General features: G+C 34.5%; 1 protein-coding gene across 6 annotated transcripts in view; it reads right to left on the bottom strand.

Moving 5' to 3' along the window:
- Positions 1 to 2,587: 2,587 nt before the first annotated feature.
- The window catches only part of LOC134235958 (CREB-regulated transcription coactivator 1-like), a 29,151-nt gene continuing 16,441 nt past the window's right edge, over positions 2,588 to 15,297 (bottom strand). For 3 of the 6 annotated variants that reach the window (XM_062718130.1, XM_062718131.1, XM_062718132.1), the window contains 4 exons: positions 13,417 to 13,677; positions 12,170 to 12,358; positions 9,878 to 10,151; positions 2,588 to 7,338 (listed from right to left, as the gene is read on the bottom strand). In XM_062718130.1, the coding sequence (XP_062574114.1) occupies positions 7,112 to 7,338; positions 9,878 to 10,151; positions 12,170 to 12,358; positions 13,417 to 13,677 (951 nt within the window). In that variant the 3' untranslated portion in view covers positions 2,588 to 7,111. The remainder of the gene's footprint in view (positions 7,339 to 9,877; positions 10,152 to 12,169; positions 12,359 to 13,416; positions 13,678 to 15,297) is intronic. The other 3 variants (XR_009985509.1, XM_062718134.1, XM_062718135.1) reach the window with 3 other exon arrangements.

The following is a 15,297-nucleotide window of genomic DNA, read 5'->3' as shown; positions in this document are numbered from 1 at the left end:
AGTAGGTCAACCTTCATGGTAAAGGTCACAAGCCCAAAAATTATAAAATATATAGACAGGTCTTGTCACAGATAATATGCATGTATAATATGAAAACTCTATCTTTTCTCTTTCAAAAGACCAATTTAAAGTAATGTTAAATTTTTGAAAAGTAGGTCAAACTCAAAGGTCACGGGGTCAAAGAATTATAGTTTGTATGTAGAAAGGTCTTGTCACAGGTAATACACATGTTTAATATGAAAGTCATATCTCTTCTTATAACCTGTGGAAAACAACAAACCAAGACCCAATCACTCAGCAAATAGCCCGTAGAAAGTGGTGATGGATTGGGCATACTCTCCGACATTACACGCCACGCTCTCGAGTGGAGTCCCCAAGGCAAACGTCGAATTGGACATCCCAGGACAATTTGGCGAAGGTCATGTGAAGAGGAAAATTGAAAAAGACTGCTCAAAACAGAGTGCGATGGAGGACTTTTAAATTGTTGCCGAGGTCCTATGTTCCACCAGGAACCAAAAGCTAGACAGGCGGACGAATACGATAAAAACTAATCTTCGATTACAAACAAACAAATAATCACCCACTGTAAACTCCTTCCTCAAAAGTGAAAAACCCATGTCGGGGGGATGGGGGTGTTAGTCATTCCTTCAAATCCTTCATGTCTATTCCCAAGTATCTATACGACCTACATGAACCAAACTAAAATGGATGATGTATCTAGGGATGAACACTGCTAGACTTGTTTCGGATGCTGGATCTGACTTTCTCCAAATAAGTGACCAGGCTTAAGTTTTTGGAGCAGGTCCATTCCCCACTAACTTTAAGCCCTTCCTGGATCAAAGTTGCATGGATGATGCATCTGGGGTTGGATACTACTAGACTTGCTTCGATGCTGGATCTGACCTACATTTTCCAGACGAGTGACCATGGTAATGCTTTTAGCTTTTAGCTCTGTAATTTTACTGCCTGTTTGTGTTATGATTTTACTTGCATTAATGATGCATCTAGGGATGGACATAACCAGACTTGCTACAGATGTAGGAAATGAGAGACCAGGTTAAAGTTTTTGGAGAAGGTCTATCAACTAGTATCTATAAGTCCTTCCTGGACCATACTTACATGGATGATCCATCTAGGGATGGACACTACTAGACTTGCCTGTGATGCTGGATCTGACCTTCATTTTCTAGATGAGTGACCAGGTTCAAGTTTTTGCAGCAGGTCTATTCCCAAGTAACTATAAACCCCTACCTGCACCATACTTGCGTAGATAATGCACCTAGGGATGGACACTGCTAGACTTGCATCGAATGCTGGATCTGACCTTCTCCAGATAAGTAACCTGGCTTTAGTTTTTGGAGCAGGTCCATTCCCCACTAACTTTAAGCCCTTCCAATCCTGGATCAAACTTGCATGGATGATGCGTCTAGAGCTGGGCACTACTTGACATGCTTCAATGCTGGATCTGACCTACATTTTCCAGACGAGTGACCAGAGTAATGTTTTTGGAGTACGTAGCTCTATAATTTTATTGTCTGTAATGATTTAACTTGCATTAGTTGTGGATATTACCAGACTTGCTTCAGATATAGGAAATGAAAGACATTTTGTTGATAGGTGAACAGGTAAAAGATTTTGTATTTATAGACCTACTATTTAATTAGAACTTGCATGGATATTGTTGCCAGGATGCATACAAACTATACAGAAACAAGAGATGTTTGTAAAACACTTATTGCAAATACAAAAATGTAATTAGAATTTTTTAAGCCCCCCCCAAAATGCCTCACTTTCCACAGACACGAACTTTGCTGTATAGGTTAGAAATGGGATAAAAATTTTATTTTTGTGCAAAAAAAAAAATTTGGAACTGAAATTCGACCTGACCTACTGCAGCAAAGCAGTATGCTCTTTGAAAATAAATTTGATCGATTGGGAAATTGATAACATTCTTCAAGGATTTTCTTGTTTGGTTAAACCAGCAATTCCTTTTCTGTTTTCATATTCTTATAATAAATCTGTATACAAAATTTTATTTCAATATTGTGCAACCACTGCAAAGAAAATGAATGGAAACTGATGGTGGACCGACTGACTGCAAGAACTATTTGCCTATTTTAATAAACATAAAAGATTTCAATACACTTTTAAAAACATGTCTAGTACCCATGAGTTACTCATATGGATGCTTTTCATGATGTCACTATTGTCTACAATATTCAAAGAAGTAAAGAAATCAACAATACCATGTACTAGTATAATTTAGAGCCACTTTTCAGGATTTGCACTACTTGACCAAGTCCAAGATTTCCCAACAGCTTTATTATCATACTGGTACTTAACTGTACATATGCAAATGCCTGAATCATTCTATCCATCTAATACCAGTATTTCAATTATTCAACATGTCACCTATGATTTGTACTGTGAAATTTGTTAACACTTAGGGGTTCTACTTTTGTGGATATCCAAGGAACCAATGCCCTGTAACATATAATTTTTAGCAACCCATAAAAATTGGTCAAACTCATTCAATTCCACCATAAATTATTTGAAAACTTGAATAGATAAATAAATCCAGAGAGTGTCAGGTAATTACATATATTTATTCCAGTAGATCCGATATTACTGGACAACAAGTCTCACATAACAAAAGAGGATGAAGATGATGACTATGTGTTAGGTGACATTGCTAAAAACCCTTATATATACAGAACACAGCCATCAAATGTCATCAATGAGCAAAAAGATCCATAAAACAATATATTATATGGCAAAAAAAGACATTTCTCTTTAAACTTTATACAAGTATACAGATGTAAATATATATATTTTTATATCTAGACTTTTTCTTTCTCTTACAAAAAAATGTGTGCAATATAAAAAAGTTAATTGTTCATAAAAATATCTCCATAAGAAACGAATACATGCAACAGAACAAGGATAAATAGTGATAATAAAAAAAGGCTGCATTTAACCCAGGTTATTATCCATTAACAACAATGAAAGAACATGTACCTAAAAATAGCACGACCCTCCTTGTCAAAGGTAGACAATATATCATAGTACAATTTGCACACCAAATATTACTAAAATGTTATATTCAATACAATTAAAAAATGAATATGGCCTCAATTTATCTCCCTTTTCAGTGGAAGGTCATGCCTCATTATCATCTCACAAACACACACCGTAAAAAGGGGAAAAACATACATACAAACAAGATAAATAACGAGGACATACATAATTCATAACTGAACTGCACCAATTAAAATGACTCAAAGTGTGAGGTCTACATCTACACAGCCAATAAAAACTATACACAATCAACATCCAGTGCATCTATGACCATAAAGAAGCAACAAAAAGCATTCAAGCGAGACCACAGGCATATATAAATTTATTATATCTATTTCATTCACACAAATTTGATTCTTTCTAATACTTTTAAATAGACAATGGCCCAACTGACTTCTCATAAGAACATATATAGCATTAACAATGCTAATATTCATTGTTTCATGAAGAAACATCACGAAACTCATTTCTGTATAAACATTTGATGTACAATGGAAATTTTAAAGAATTACCATTGCATATTATCTGTATATACAAAAAAAGCAAGCTTATTTAGTAACCGGGGGTAGTACATTGCTTGATGCAGTATTGTCAATTACCAGCTCTTGCAACAAGTAATTCTCTGAAAGCAACATGGACATTACAATAGCTAATTATTAAGGTTTACCCATCCATTAACAGAAATAGATTCACCTGATTCTTTCCAATCAGAAATAATAAATAAATGGAATTTTCATCATAGCTATGATCACAAACAATGTTTCTAATCAGACCAATTTAAAAGTTGATATGTAACAAAATCATATAATCAAAAAAAAAAAAAAAAAAAAAAAAGGGAATTCTAACAATTGCAGTCCTTTGTCAACTTCTGTGTATGCAGAATTAAATTTACAAAACAGCATTTATTTTCTAACAGCACCTGAAAATGGAGGTAAATGGGGTCCTTTATTATTGATTTGGCTCATTCCTTAATTGGTAGGAACTATTATTAATCAATACTCATTTGAGGGCCATTCATAAGCGGGTAGATTCCATTTTTCAATAAACCATGATACCATATAGTGGGTTTTCTTGGCGTTTTGCCTGCTCAAAGGTATGCCAATAATTTTGGCGTAATTTATTTTAGCGGGCGCAGGGTTTCAGCTATTTGCAGATGGACACTAAGAAGAGTACTGACTATTTTAGCGATTAAAATTTTGGTGGACTATTATCAAAGTGCCAAAATTAGCACCCTGCTACAAAAAACCCGCCATATGGTATCTGTTTTAAGGAGGAATGCCCCACTGTTCCCTCAAAAATAAATTTCATTTGAACATTCATTTTCCATAACGTCTAATATCGCATATAGAGGCCTTTTCATTAAGTAAATGAAGTTTCTATACCCTTGACAAATTTCACAATCTGATTTTTGATTCTACATGGTTTGTGCACTTGAAGATTTTGATACATTTAACTAACAATGTTAAGTAGTTTCTGAGTAAGATCACAGACATTTATCACAAACATCACAAACCCAACAGAATCATACAAGGCAACAACAAAACAATGCACTACAGGGTGTTTGTCAAGTGATATACAAAGTGTAAAGAGAGGTCTTATTAGTTCAAAGGTTGAGGCAAAAGTCAACATACATAGATGGCTGTGTTCACGTAAGAAAATACCGTCATGGATTTAAGCTTGTCATACATAGAACAGTATGTTTATAAGTACAAAAGACAGATTGCACTAATATACACAAATTATGTTTTATACCATGTATTAAAGGAATAAAATCTATACAAAAATTGATAAAATCAAAGTATATCCTTAAACATGAAAAATGACTTTTTGATCAATTTGAGTTAAACTTTTACATGATAAGCTGAAAGCTTCTTCATTCTTTCTCTAACTTTATATCCAGGATGCCATTTTATGAATTACAGTACAATTGCGATATAAAAATTAACAATGCCCAGACTAATACTAAGTGATTTTTGTTTTTAGTACTTTCCTCCAAGCTGTTAATTTCAAATATAAAATAGATGCTACTGTCTTTGTGCTGACTATCAGGCATTGAGAAGAAAAAAGCTTGCTCTTTGACAGTCCATTAGATACTGAGGTTTGAAGCCTTTGCTTCTGTTTTCTTTCCATGTTGTTATTTTGGTACACCTGACTTGCAGATAACTGTTGAAATTGACTCATTCTTAATATAAAATGATTTTTTTTCACTCATATCCCTTAAATGACAAATTTGACAGCCAAGGGCCTTGCCTTTGCTCAAAGCAATACATAAACATGTAGCTGCCAAAGAAAGTAACTGCACATTCTGCATGTGGCTCGACAATTTGTTATACAACCCCATCTTCAGAATGTTTCAGTGTCTCTGTTTTAAATGAATAACATGTCTCGTATGTGACTTCTAGTATGTACTGTATGTGAATCATGGACTTGCAAATAAAAATTATACAAAATTTCATTGTTATATATTACACGTATTATACCTAGACATCTATAAATAACAAAGCGACTATTTTACTATAATAAAACCAGTAACTCTTGATATCAAAATTCTTTTGTGAAGACTGTCTGTCCTGTCTGTATCATCATCAAAATAACCTCTATACATCCATGTTCATGTACGACTAGCTTTTGGTTTGTTGACACTCTATCATTTACATGCTCTGGATAATACAAGTTTAACTTTAAGTTGCCTGCCTTATTTTAAGTAAATACAAAAGATATAATAAAGGTGTGTAATATTTTTTCTTATATTAACATACAAATGAGATTTTAAAAACTACTGAGTGATAAATTTCTTTGAGAGTTGAAACAAAAATTCTACATAAATGTTCAAAATTATCCTGAATCTCATCTGAATATCAAATAAATATGTTCAAGTGTTCAGGATTCTACTTTAGTTGTAAAAAATGTAATTCAAAATTCTAATTCATCAAATCTAAGTATGTAAGCAAATGAGAACTTGCAAGCAGCTCTTACAAGACTAAATACAGAGACTTGATGAAGACATGTGAGATTCTATTGGCATCTTAATGTTCATGTGATGACAGTATATGTAATATATCTGAGGTTAACTGGGTACCATACAAGTTTAATATTCAAGATGGATGGACTTGACCTTAGGAAAAGCAAAAAAACCTGACAAGTTAGTCACAAACCAAAAATTAACTGTAAGATTATTTACATTTGGTTGTGTGACAACCCTCATTGGTTTTCTTAAAACTATTCATCCCTATTACAGTATTTTTTTTTTCACTTCATTTCTATACAAAAATTGGCATACATTGTATTTTCATTAAAAAAAATACAAGCCATCGTTGTAACATCTTACATTTAAATCAGTGCAGAAGAACAGATTTAGCAGGCTCTGTAAAAAAAAAAACATAATATACTGGAGAGGAGGATGGGGTTTTGGTGAAACCTGTATCTTAATAATTTATAAATATGGCTCAGGCAACAAAGAAGTAAAAAGAAAGCACTTGTAGACTAAACTACAGCTTAAATAAATCCTTGAATGGAGAGTTTGATTGTCTGTCAATCCTTTGATGAGAATTCCTAGATGATCTCCTTTAGATATCGTACGTAAGGCAGCACACACAATGGGAAATAACAAGTATCTGTTGCAGAATAATTTGGAATGTCTTGAAGAATCTGGTTGGTGGCAGTTTTGTTGACAATGAATAATACTTCTGATTTTTTTTAACGAAGAGCACACAGCACTTGTGCTCAGTGAATAAAAGATGTACTTCAACATCACTGTGGCACCATCTCCAATTGCTAGGTTTATAGCACACATAGTCTTGGAAAGCACTGACCTCTTAAGTATGAATCCTGATACAGAAATAAAATGGTGGCCGCTAGTTACACACGAGGCATCTTCACAATGAGGCTACAGAAAAGCATATCATTCTGTTTGCAACTAATGAACTGATATCATCAAATGAAAACTATCAAAATTCTACACAACTATAAAATGCTTGGAGGCCATTTTATAATAAATTATTTGAGATACTAAGTTCACATGTAGATCACAGATCTAGGACCTATGTTCTAATTTAAAGCTGTCCTCAGTAGCAGGGTCTGTAATCAGATTTGGGTCTGTTAACATCTGAAGTCCATCGAAATCCAAGGGGCCTAATCCCACTTTGAGAACTTCTTCGTCGGAGGCAAACAAATCATCTGCAAAACTCTCTGACATCCCTGTAATAGCATTACCCAATTCTTTAGCAAAGTCTTGTTGATATGAATTTGTATCATCAGCTCCTAAAACAAGAACAGGCACTAAACTAGCAGACATAGCACAGTACATGTAAAGCAATAAATCAATCAGTGAATTTCTGCTACCTTAGCTTGATCACTCACTATATACAACAACTTCTTACTTATGTCCCTTTTACAATATAAAGGATACCAACCCCCCGAACAAACATCAGTACATCACACTTTATTATTAAATGATCAGGAATTTCGATGCTCTCTGATTGGTCCACATGTTCATAATATATTTTTCAATTTTAAACTAGTAAAGCTTCAGATAGACATAAACTTTTATATTCACTTGTCCTTCGGGCAAGTGAACTACAATTTTGACTTGTCCGAATGCAAAACTTGGGTTGCCCAAATTTTTTAAAGAAGAAAATAACAGTTACTGTATCATACTTTGTTGTTGTGAATATTAAAGAGTGACAAAATAATTTCTATTTTGAAGTTAACTGCCAGAAAAAATGTTGATATGACGGTGATACTACATTTTTATTTGTGAATATATGTAAACCACTTTCCTGTAATTTACTATCCTGAAAACACGTCACAGAGTACTACAGGAATATATATTTTTCTTATGATTTTTTTTTTTGATTTTAAAAATCTTCCCTAAACAAGAGATGTTTGTAAAACACTTATGCCCCCCTCCCCCCAAATTGGAATTTTTCCAAGTCCAAGGAGCAAAACTCTGTCAAAAATGGCACGATTGTACCCAAAACAGAATTTGACCTAGATATTCATCTGATAAATCTGTATACTAAATTTCATCTCAGCATGTGCAACGGTTGTGAAGAAAATGAACGGAAACTGCAAATAATTGGAATTTTTCTAAGTCCAAGGGGCATAACTCTGTCAAAAATGGTGCAATCATACCTAAAACAAAATTTGATCTAGATATTCATCTGATAAATCTGTATACTAAATTTCATTTCAGTATGTGCAATGGTTGCAAAGAAAATGAACGAAAACTGCAAATAATTGGAATTTTTCTAAGTCCAAGGGGCATAACTCTGTCAAAAATGGCGCAATTGTACCCAAGCCAGAACTTATCCTAGATATTCATGTGATATATCTGTATACTAAATTTCATCTCAGTATGTGCAACAGTTGTGAAGAAAATGAACGGAAACTGCAAATAATTGGAATTTTTCTAAGTCCAAGGGGCATAACTCTGTCAAAAATGGCAGGATCGTACCCGAAACAGAACTTGACCTAGATATTCATGTGATATATCTTTCAGTATGTGCAACGGTTGCGAAGAAAATGAACGGAAACTAAGTGGAACGACAGACCGACGGACCGACAGACAGCAGCAAAGCAATATGCCCTCCCTTCTTTGAAGGGGAGCATAAAAATTGAGGTCACTCTTTTGGCGCAAATCAAGTGTTCAATTTATTGGTTGAAATGTTAATAAACTTATGTAAGATTTAAAAAAAAGTTTTTCTAACAGAAATATCCACTTGCCCAATCGGACAAGTACATCGACGGTTTCATTTGCCAAAACTGAGAATTTACTTGTCCCAGGCAATCAGACAACTGTTAGTGTCGATCCCGAGCTTTTGAAATATAATGTCCGATAAAGTGTTGTTACAGTACACTTTATATTATGAGTGTTTATATTTGTTGGTGACAAGAACTAAAGTGTAAAAAAAAATGTAAGATTCTCGATCATTTAATAAAATGGTTATTGACTTATATTTACATTTGCAAATGTTTTCCTTTATATAACACTACTGAAAGCAATGCGTATCTATAAATACCGGTACGGGGTCAAGAGGTCATAGATGTGTGTATGGATAAACGTTCAACGTAATTTCTCGGTGACGTCATAAAGGGTCGATGCGCGTTTAGTGGATTACATACATGCCGTTAGGTTTGAAAAATAATGCATTTCACACGTTAAAAGTCACAATAAGGCAAATATAAAGTACGAAAAGTCACAAATGTAAATATAAGTAATAACGTATCATTTTAAAACATCTATCGGGCTATAAATACGGGTTGGTACGAGATCAAATTCATCATAAAAGCCCTTCGGGCTTTATGGAATTTAATCTTGTGACCAACCCGTATTTGTAGCTCGATAGATGTTTTAAAATGATACCTTATTTCTTAATTGAAGTTGGTATACTTGTGGCTATACAGAACTGGAAAGGTTTTTGTGTTATAAATCCAATTTACTATGTTTTACAGTAGTTACATTCATTACAAGTTTTAAAAACTGTAGAAAATGATAATAAAGATGATCATGATTTTTAGAAGGAATTTGTTGGCCATATTCTTTTATTGTTATTATGTCGGATGCCCCTATAATAGCCATTCAAAATTTGGCAAATTCAACATACATAGCATTAATCTGTGTCTGGATAAATTTAATTTTGGTAAAATCCTTTCCAAGTGTGAAAGAGAAAGTAACAGTTTAGTTCAATTCAGCTATTTCTTTTCAACGAAATCTAAATCAGTTGTCAGATACTTTCATGTTGGATCAGTTATCAATACTATTCATCTTCAGACTGAATCATTGCCTCTGGATACTCACCATTAAACACAATATCAGGAATCTTGCTGTGGTGAGAGAGGTGATGCGGGGACTGCTGAAGCTGGGCTTGGTTCATCCCCCGCGATCCACCCCCGACATCAGCCTGCTGTATGTAGTAGGGGTGGGGCTGCTGGTGGAACTCCTGACTCCCTGTCAGGCCATGCATCATTGCCTGAGACATGTTGACAGAGGGCTGAGAAGTGGTATAGCTTCCACTACTGACCCCATTAGAGAGATTTAAATTGTCAGCACTTGAATAATGGTTGTCTGGTGACTGAAATATAAAAAAGCAAATCATCTCTTAAAAATTTACCTAAAAACACCCTTATAATAATGTAAACGAAAAAAAAAACAAGAAGTTGATGGGCCTTGACAGCTATTCATGTGTCATTTTGATCATTTTTTGTCCCTTCACTTTCACATATACAAGAGATGTTTGTAAAACACTTATGCCCCCCTTCCCCCAAATTGGAATTTTTCCAAGTCCAAAAGGGCAAAAATGGCACAATTGCAGTGTACCCAAAACAGAACTTGACCTGGATATTCATCTGATAAATTTGTACACAAAATTCCATTTCAGTATGTGCAAAGGTTGCCAAGAAAATGAACGGAAACTGCAAATAATTGGCATTTTTCTAGGTGTAAGGGGCATAACTCTGTCAAAAATGGCGCAATCATACCCAAAACAGGTCTTGGCCTAGATATTCATCTGATAAATCTGCACACTAAATTTCATTTCAGTATGTGCAACGGTTGCAAAGAAAATGAACGGAAACTGCAAATAATTGGAATTTTTCTAAGTCCATGGGGCATAACTCTGTCAAAAATGGTGTGATCGTACCCAAAACAGAACTTGACCTAGATATTCATCTGATATATCTGTATACCACAGTCCATTTCTGATCAGTTTGTGAAACTGGTGCCAAGAAAATGAACGGAAACTGCAAATAATTGGAATTTTTCTAAGTCCAAGGGGTATAACTCTGGCAAAAATGGTGCGATCGTACCCAAAACAGAACTTGGCCTAGATATTCATCTGATATATCTGCATACCAAATTTCATTTCAGAACGTGCAATGGTTGTGAAGAAAATGAACGGAAACTAAGTGGACCGACAGACCGACCAACAGACAGCAGCAAAGCAATATGCCCTTCCTTCTTCGAAGGGGGGCATAATAAAATCATTGATAAGAAATTTTGTATAGGATATATAGCACATCCTCTGTATAAGCTTATTTACTCAGAAGTGTGCGATGACATATCATAGAGATCTTTTGTTTTTCTCTGAAATCTGCGTTCCTTTTTTTCATCTACCACTACTTTCACGTTAAACTTCAAACTTTTTGAATGAAACAACTATAGGGCTGGGAATCTGTGGCTTAGAATTTAAAAAAAAAACAAGAGATGTTTGTAAAACACTTATGCCCCCCTTCCCCCAAATAGGAATTTTTCCAAATCCAAAAGGGCATAACTCTGTCAAAAATGGTGCGATTGTACCCAAAACAGAACTTGACCTAGATATACCTCTGATAAATCTGTATACTAAATTTCATTTCAGTATGTTAAATGGTTGCGAAGAAAATAAATAAAATAATTAAAATTTTTCTAAGTCCAAGGGGCATAACTCTGTGAAAAATAGTGCAATCATACCCAAAACAGAACTTGACCTAGATATTCATGTGATATATCTGTACGCTAAATTTCATTTCAGTATGTTAAATGGTTGTGAAGAAAATGAACGGAAACTGCAAATAATTGAAATTTTTCTAAGTCCAAGGGGCATAACTCTGTGAAAAATGGTGCGATCGTACTCAAAACAGAACTTGACCTAGATATTCATCTGATATATCTGTATACCAAATTTCATTTCAGTATGTTAAATGGTTGTGAAGAAAATGAACGGAAACTAAGTGGACCGACAGACCGACCGACAGACCGACTGACAGACAGCAGCAAAGCAATATGCCCTCCCTTCTTCGAAGGGGGGCATAAATATTTTCTTTATCAAAAACTTCTTTTTTGGCTCAATGGTTCTAATGTAGATTTATGGAACGATTATTAGTTTTAATTGAGTTATTGATGTGCAAATCACACAGACTTGTCACATAGGCATATTTCATGTAGTGTGCTAGTTCATCTGAAAAATGGTCACCTTGAGCCTTTTCAGGAGAGGTATTTTGCATTAATAAGAGAAAGAAATGTTCTCAAATTTTGAATTGCATTTCATACAAAAAGAAGTGCCTTTCCTCCTTTCCAGTAAGGACTGTGAGAGCTAATGTCTGGGAGACCTACCATTTTGAACTGTTCAAATTGGTGTTGAAGAGCCTGCTGTTGTTGCTGTAGATGGTAGTTGTCAAAGTTATTCCACGTGGAGGGGGGAAGTCCTGGAGACTGGGAGGGGGAGTACGATGGTTGGGAGTGGGGTGATGTGGGTGACTGACAGTTTTCTGATACACTGTTTCTATAATGTGATAATGAAGGCTGAAAAAAAGAGAAAAAATTACCAATACATTCATAAGACTCTGATAGGAGACACAGCTCAGAAGAAAGAAGTCAAAAAAATGATAAAAACAGAGCTTTAACGTTTTTAAAAAAAAATTACATTTAATTACTTTATGAGCATTTACGTCTTAATTATATTAAAACTGAAATCATATTAAAATTGCACTATATAGTTTTTTTTTCAAATGATAATATAAAAGGAAATCACATCCCATCAAAACTTTTTTTCCCTAAAACAAATTGGTTCAGTGTGAAATTTAACAGTTATATTAGTTACATGTACCGACAGAAATTTGATCCTGGATTCTATTTTAGCTACGGAATCGTACTAACTTTGAATCTCTACCATGCTTTTACATGCTATATATGTCTGAGGATTAAGGGAGGCATTTCAACACATTTCTTTAACACTTAGTACAAGACACCAAAAGCTTTTGAGCTTGCTTGTCAGTTGTTATTTGTTAAAAGAAAAAAAAATATACTAATCTGGAAAGATAAGTCTATATTCTTTCATATAAGTACTTATAATCAGTTCACCTTATCATAAACTGCCCAGTAATAGTTCAATAAGACTGGTAAGATAATACTTTTAAATTTTCCTATTTCACACTAGACTAAAGAAGCATTTAACACATTATACACAGTTTGCAAGGAGAGAGCATTCAAGTGCAGTTATCTGTTCCTACATTGTTAAATCTATATCATTAAATACCACAGAAAGACTTTTTCTTCCAGCTGTTGATGAACTTTCCTTTTTATGTGTTTTGTGACATTTGGAATCCTTTGAGACACATAACTACATCTTCTTTTTAAAATCAATGGTTGTCATATTGATAAAATAATCATGGCAGCAAACACTACCCCAGAAACTTAACCAATATCCGAATGTAATGTGATTACACTGTTAGATATAGTGAAATAGCAGGACTGTAATATGTTCCCTCTAATCTAAGGACTAGACTGTAATGTCTGGAGATGACAGAGGGATAGAGAGGGAGGGAGATAACATGCACCTACATAGACTTTGAACTACTGACCTGAGAATCATTTTGTTCGGCGGAAGTTATACAGACTTGTGGTAACCTTTGTTGAGGATTCTGTAAGACTGAGTTATTTGGAGGCTGCTGTGAAGATGGGTGGGGTGCTCCCACTCCCCCTGGGTGGGGGTTGGGGTGGGGCTGCGACTGATATGAATGATTGGGTGCCCTATGTCTCTGCTGCTGCTGATGTAAGTGTAACAAAAACTGTTGTTTTATCCGCGGATCCATGGGCAATTTACTAGGGTCGATATTAGGAACCTAAGAGTATACACAACAGAACTACAGCACAACGTTAAAGACTGGGGTGAACCAACAAATACAACACAATTACAAAATCTAAAGAAAAATCTCTTAAGAATTCCACAATTAACATTTTCTTAAACATCATTATGTATACAATACAGTGGACCCTCATTTATCCGGACGCTTTGGTTCCCAGTCAATTTGTCCCATATGTTGAAGCGTGGTTCTTGAGATAAGATGAAAATCACAAATCTAACTAGTGCTAATTGTAACGGGAACCGTAACAGATGTTCCCCAAACGCTCCCCAACTCCCTTTCGGTGCCATATTCCCTGTAAGCTTCACTAAATAAGACAAACTCTGTGCATTTTTGACTTTAACAATGGTTTCCCGTTTTTAAAAAAAATTATATTCAATTTTTAGCATTGCACCCAAGCGCATGTGAATGCATGTGCGTTATGACAATATCATCTTGTCTACACTATTTATATATTTTAATATACTATATATTAAAGCATTCAGTCCAAAAGTGATAAAAAAATTGAGTATTTTTAAAGTATATTAGTTACATGCACGCACGTGCGTGCACGTGCATGATGATCATACCTTCTTGTAGGAGTCCCTTACATCTATCTATGTTTTAAATCCCATCCTGTTTGGTTGAAAAACAAGGGAGTTATAGCCATTTAAAGTTTCAGCCAATCAGATTGCAACACACGTGCATGCGCGTGATTTCATGATTTTTTTTCTATATCATTTTGTAGGATATCCTAATGCATGACTATATTTTAAATTTCAAAGAATTTCGTCAAAAAACAAAGGAGAAATAGCCATTTAAAGTTTCATCCAATCAGATTGCAGCACACGTGCATGCTCGTGATTTCATGATTTTTTTTTCTATATCATTTTGTAGGATATCGTAATGCATGACTATATTTTAAATTTCAAAGAATTTCGTCAAAAAACAAAGGAGATATTGCCATTTAAAGTTTCAGCCAATCAGCTTGTAGCACGCGCACATGCGCATGCTTTCATGAAAATTCTTATATATCATGCGATAGATCTTCATAATGTAGGACTATGTTCAAAATTTCAAAGGATTAAGACAAGAAACAAGAAAGTTATTGAGACTTTAGTTTCAGCCAATCAGAGCAAAGCGCACGTGCATGCGCGTGAGATCTTGCTATTTTGACCATGCTATCTTGTCTATGCTACTAATGTATCCTTATATTATGAGTTTCAAAAAATTTCATCAAAAAATAGAAAAGTTACGGCAATATCCATTATATTGGTAATTTCACCTGTTATTTGCGCGCTCTTGCAAGCACGTGCGCGCAAAATGACCTTTGTTTGGCAACTGATATGAACATGCCTGTCTGACCTGCTAAAAAGGTTTCAAAATGTGTAGTTTACAAGATCACTCGTGGACAAAATTTTCCCAGGAAGAAGAAAAATAATAATAAGAATAATAATAATAAGAAACAGAACTAAAGCACAAACTTCGTTTGGGGTGAACATAACAAACAAAACACATTAAAAAATCCATTCCGAGAAAAATCTCTCCGGATTCCAAATCATTATTGGCGTCCATATTATGTATACAATATATATACTGCTAAATGGGTAATTTTCAATT

The sequence above is a fragment of the Saccostrea cucullata genome, unplaced genomic scaffold (assembly GCF_032062105.1).
Source record: "Saccostrea cucullata isolate Sc308-1 unplaced genomic scaffold, CSIRO_AGI_Scuc_v1 ctg236, whole genome shotgun sequence".
NCBI lineage: Eukaryota > Metazoa > Mollusca > Bivalvia > Ostreida > Ostreidae > Saccostrea > Saccostrea cuccullata.
This window is presented reverse-complemented; position numbering and strand designations above follow the sequence as displayed.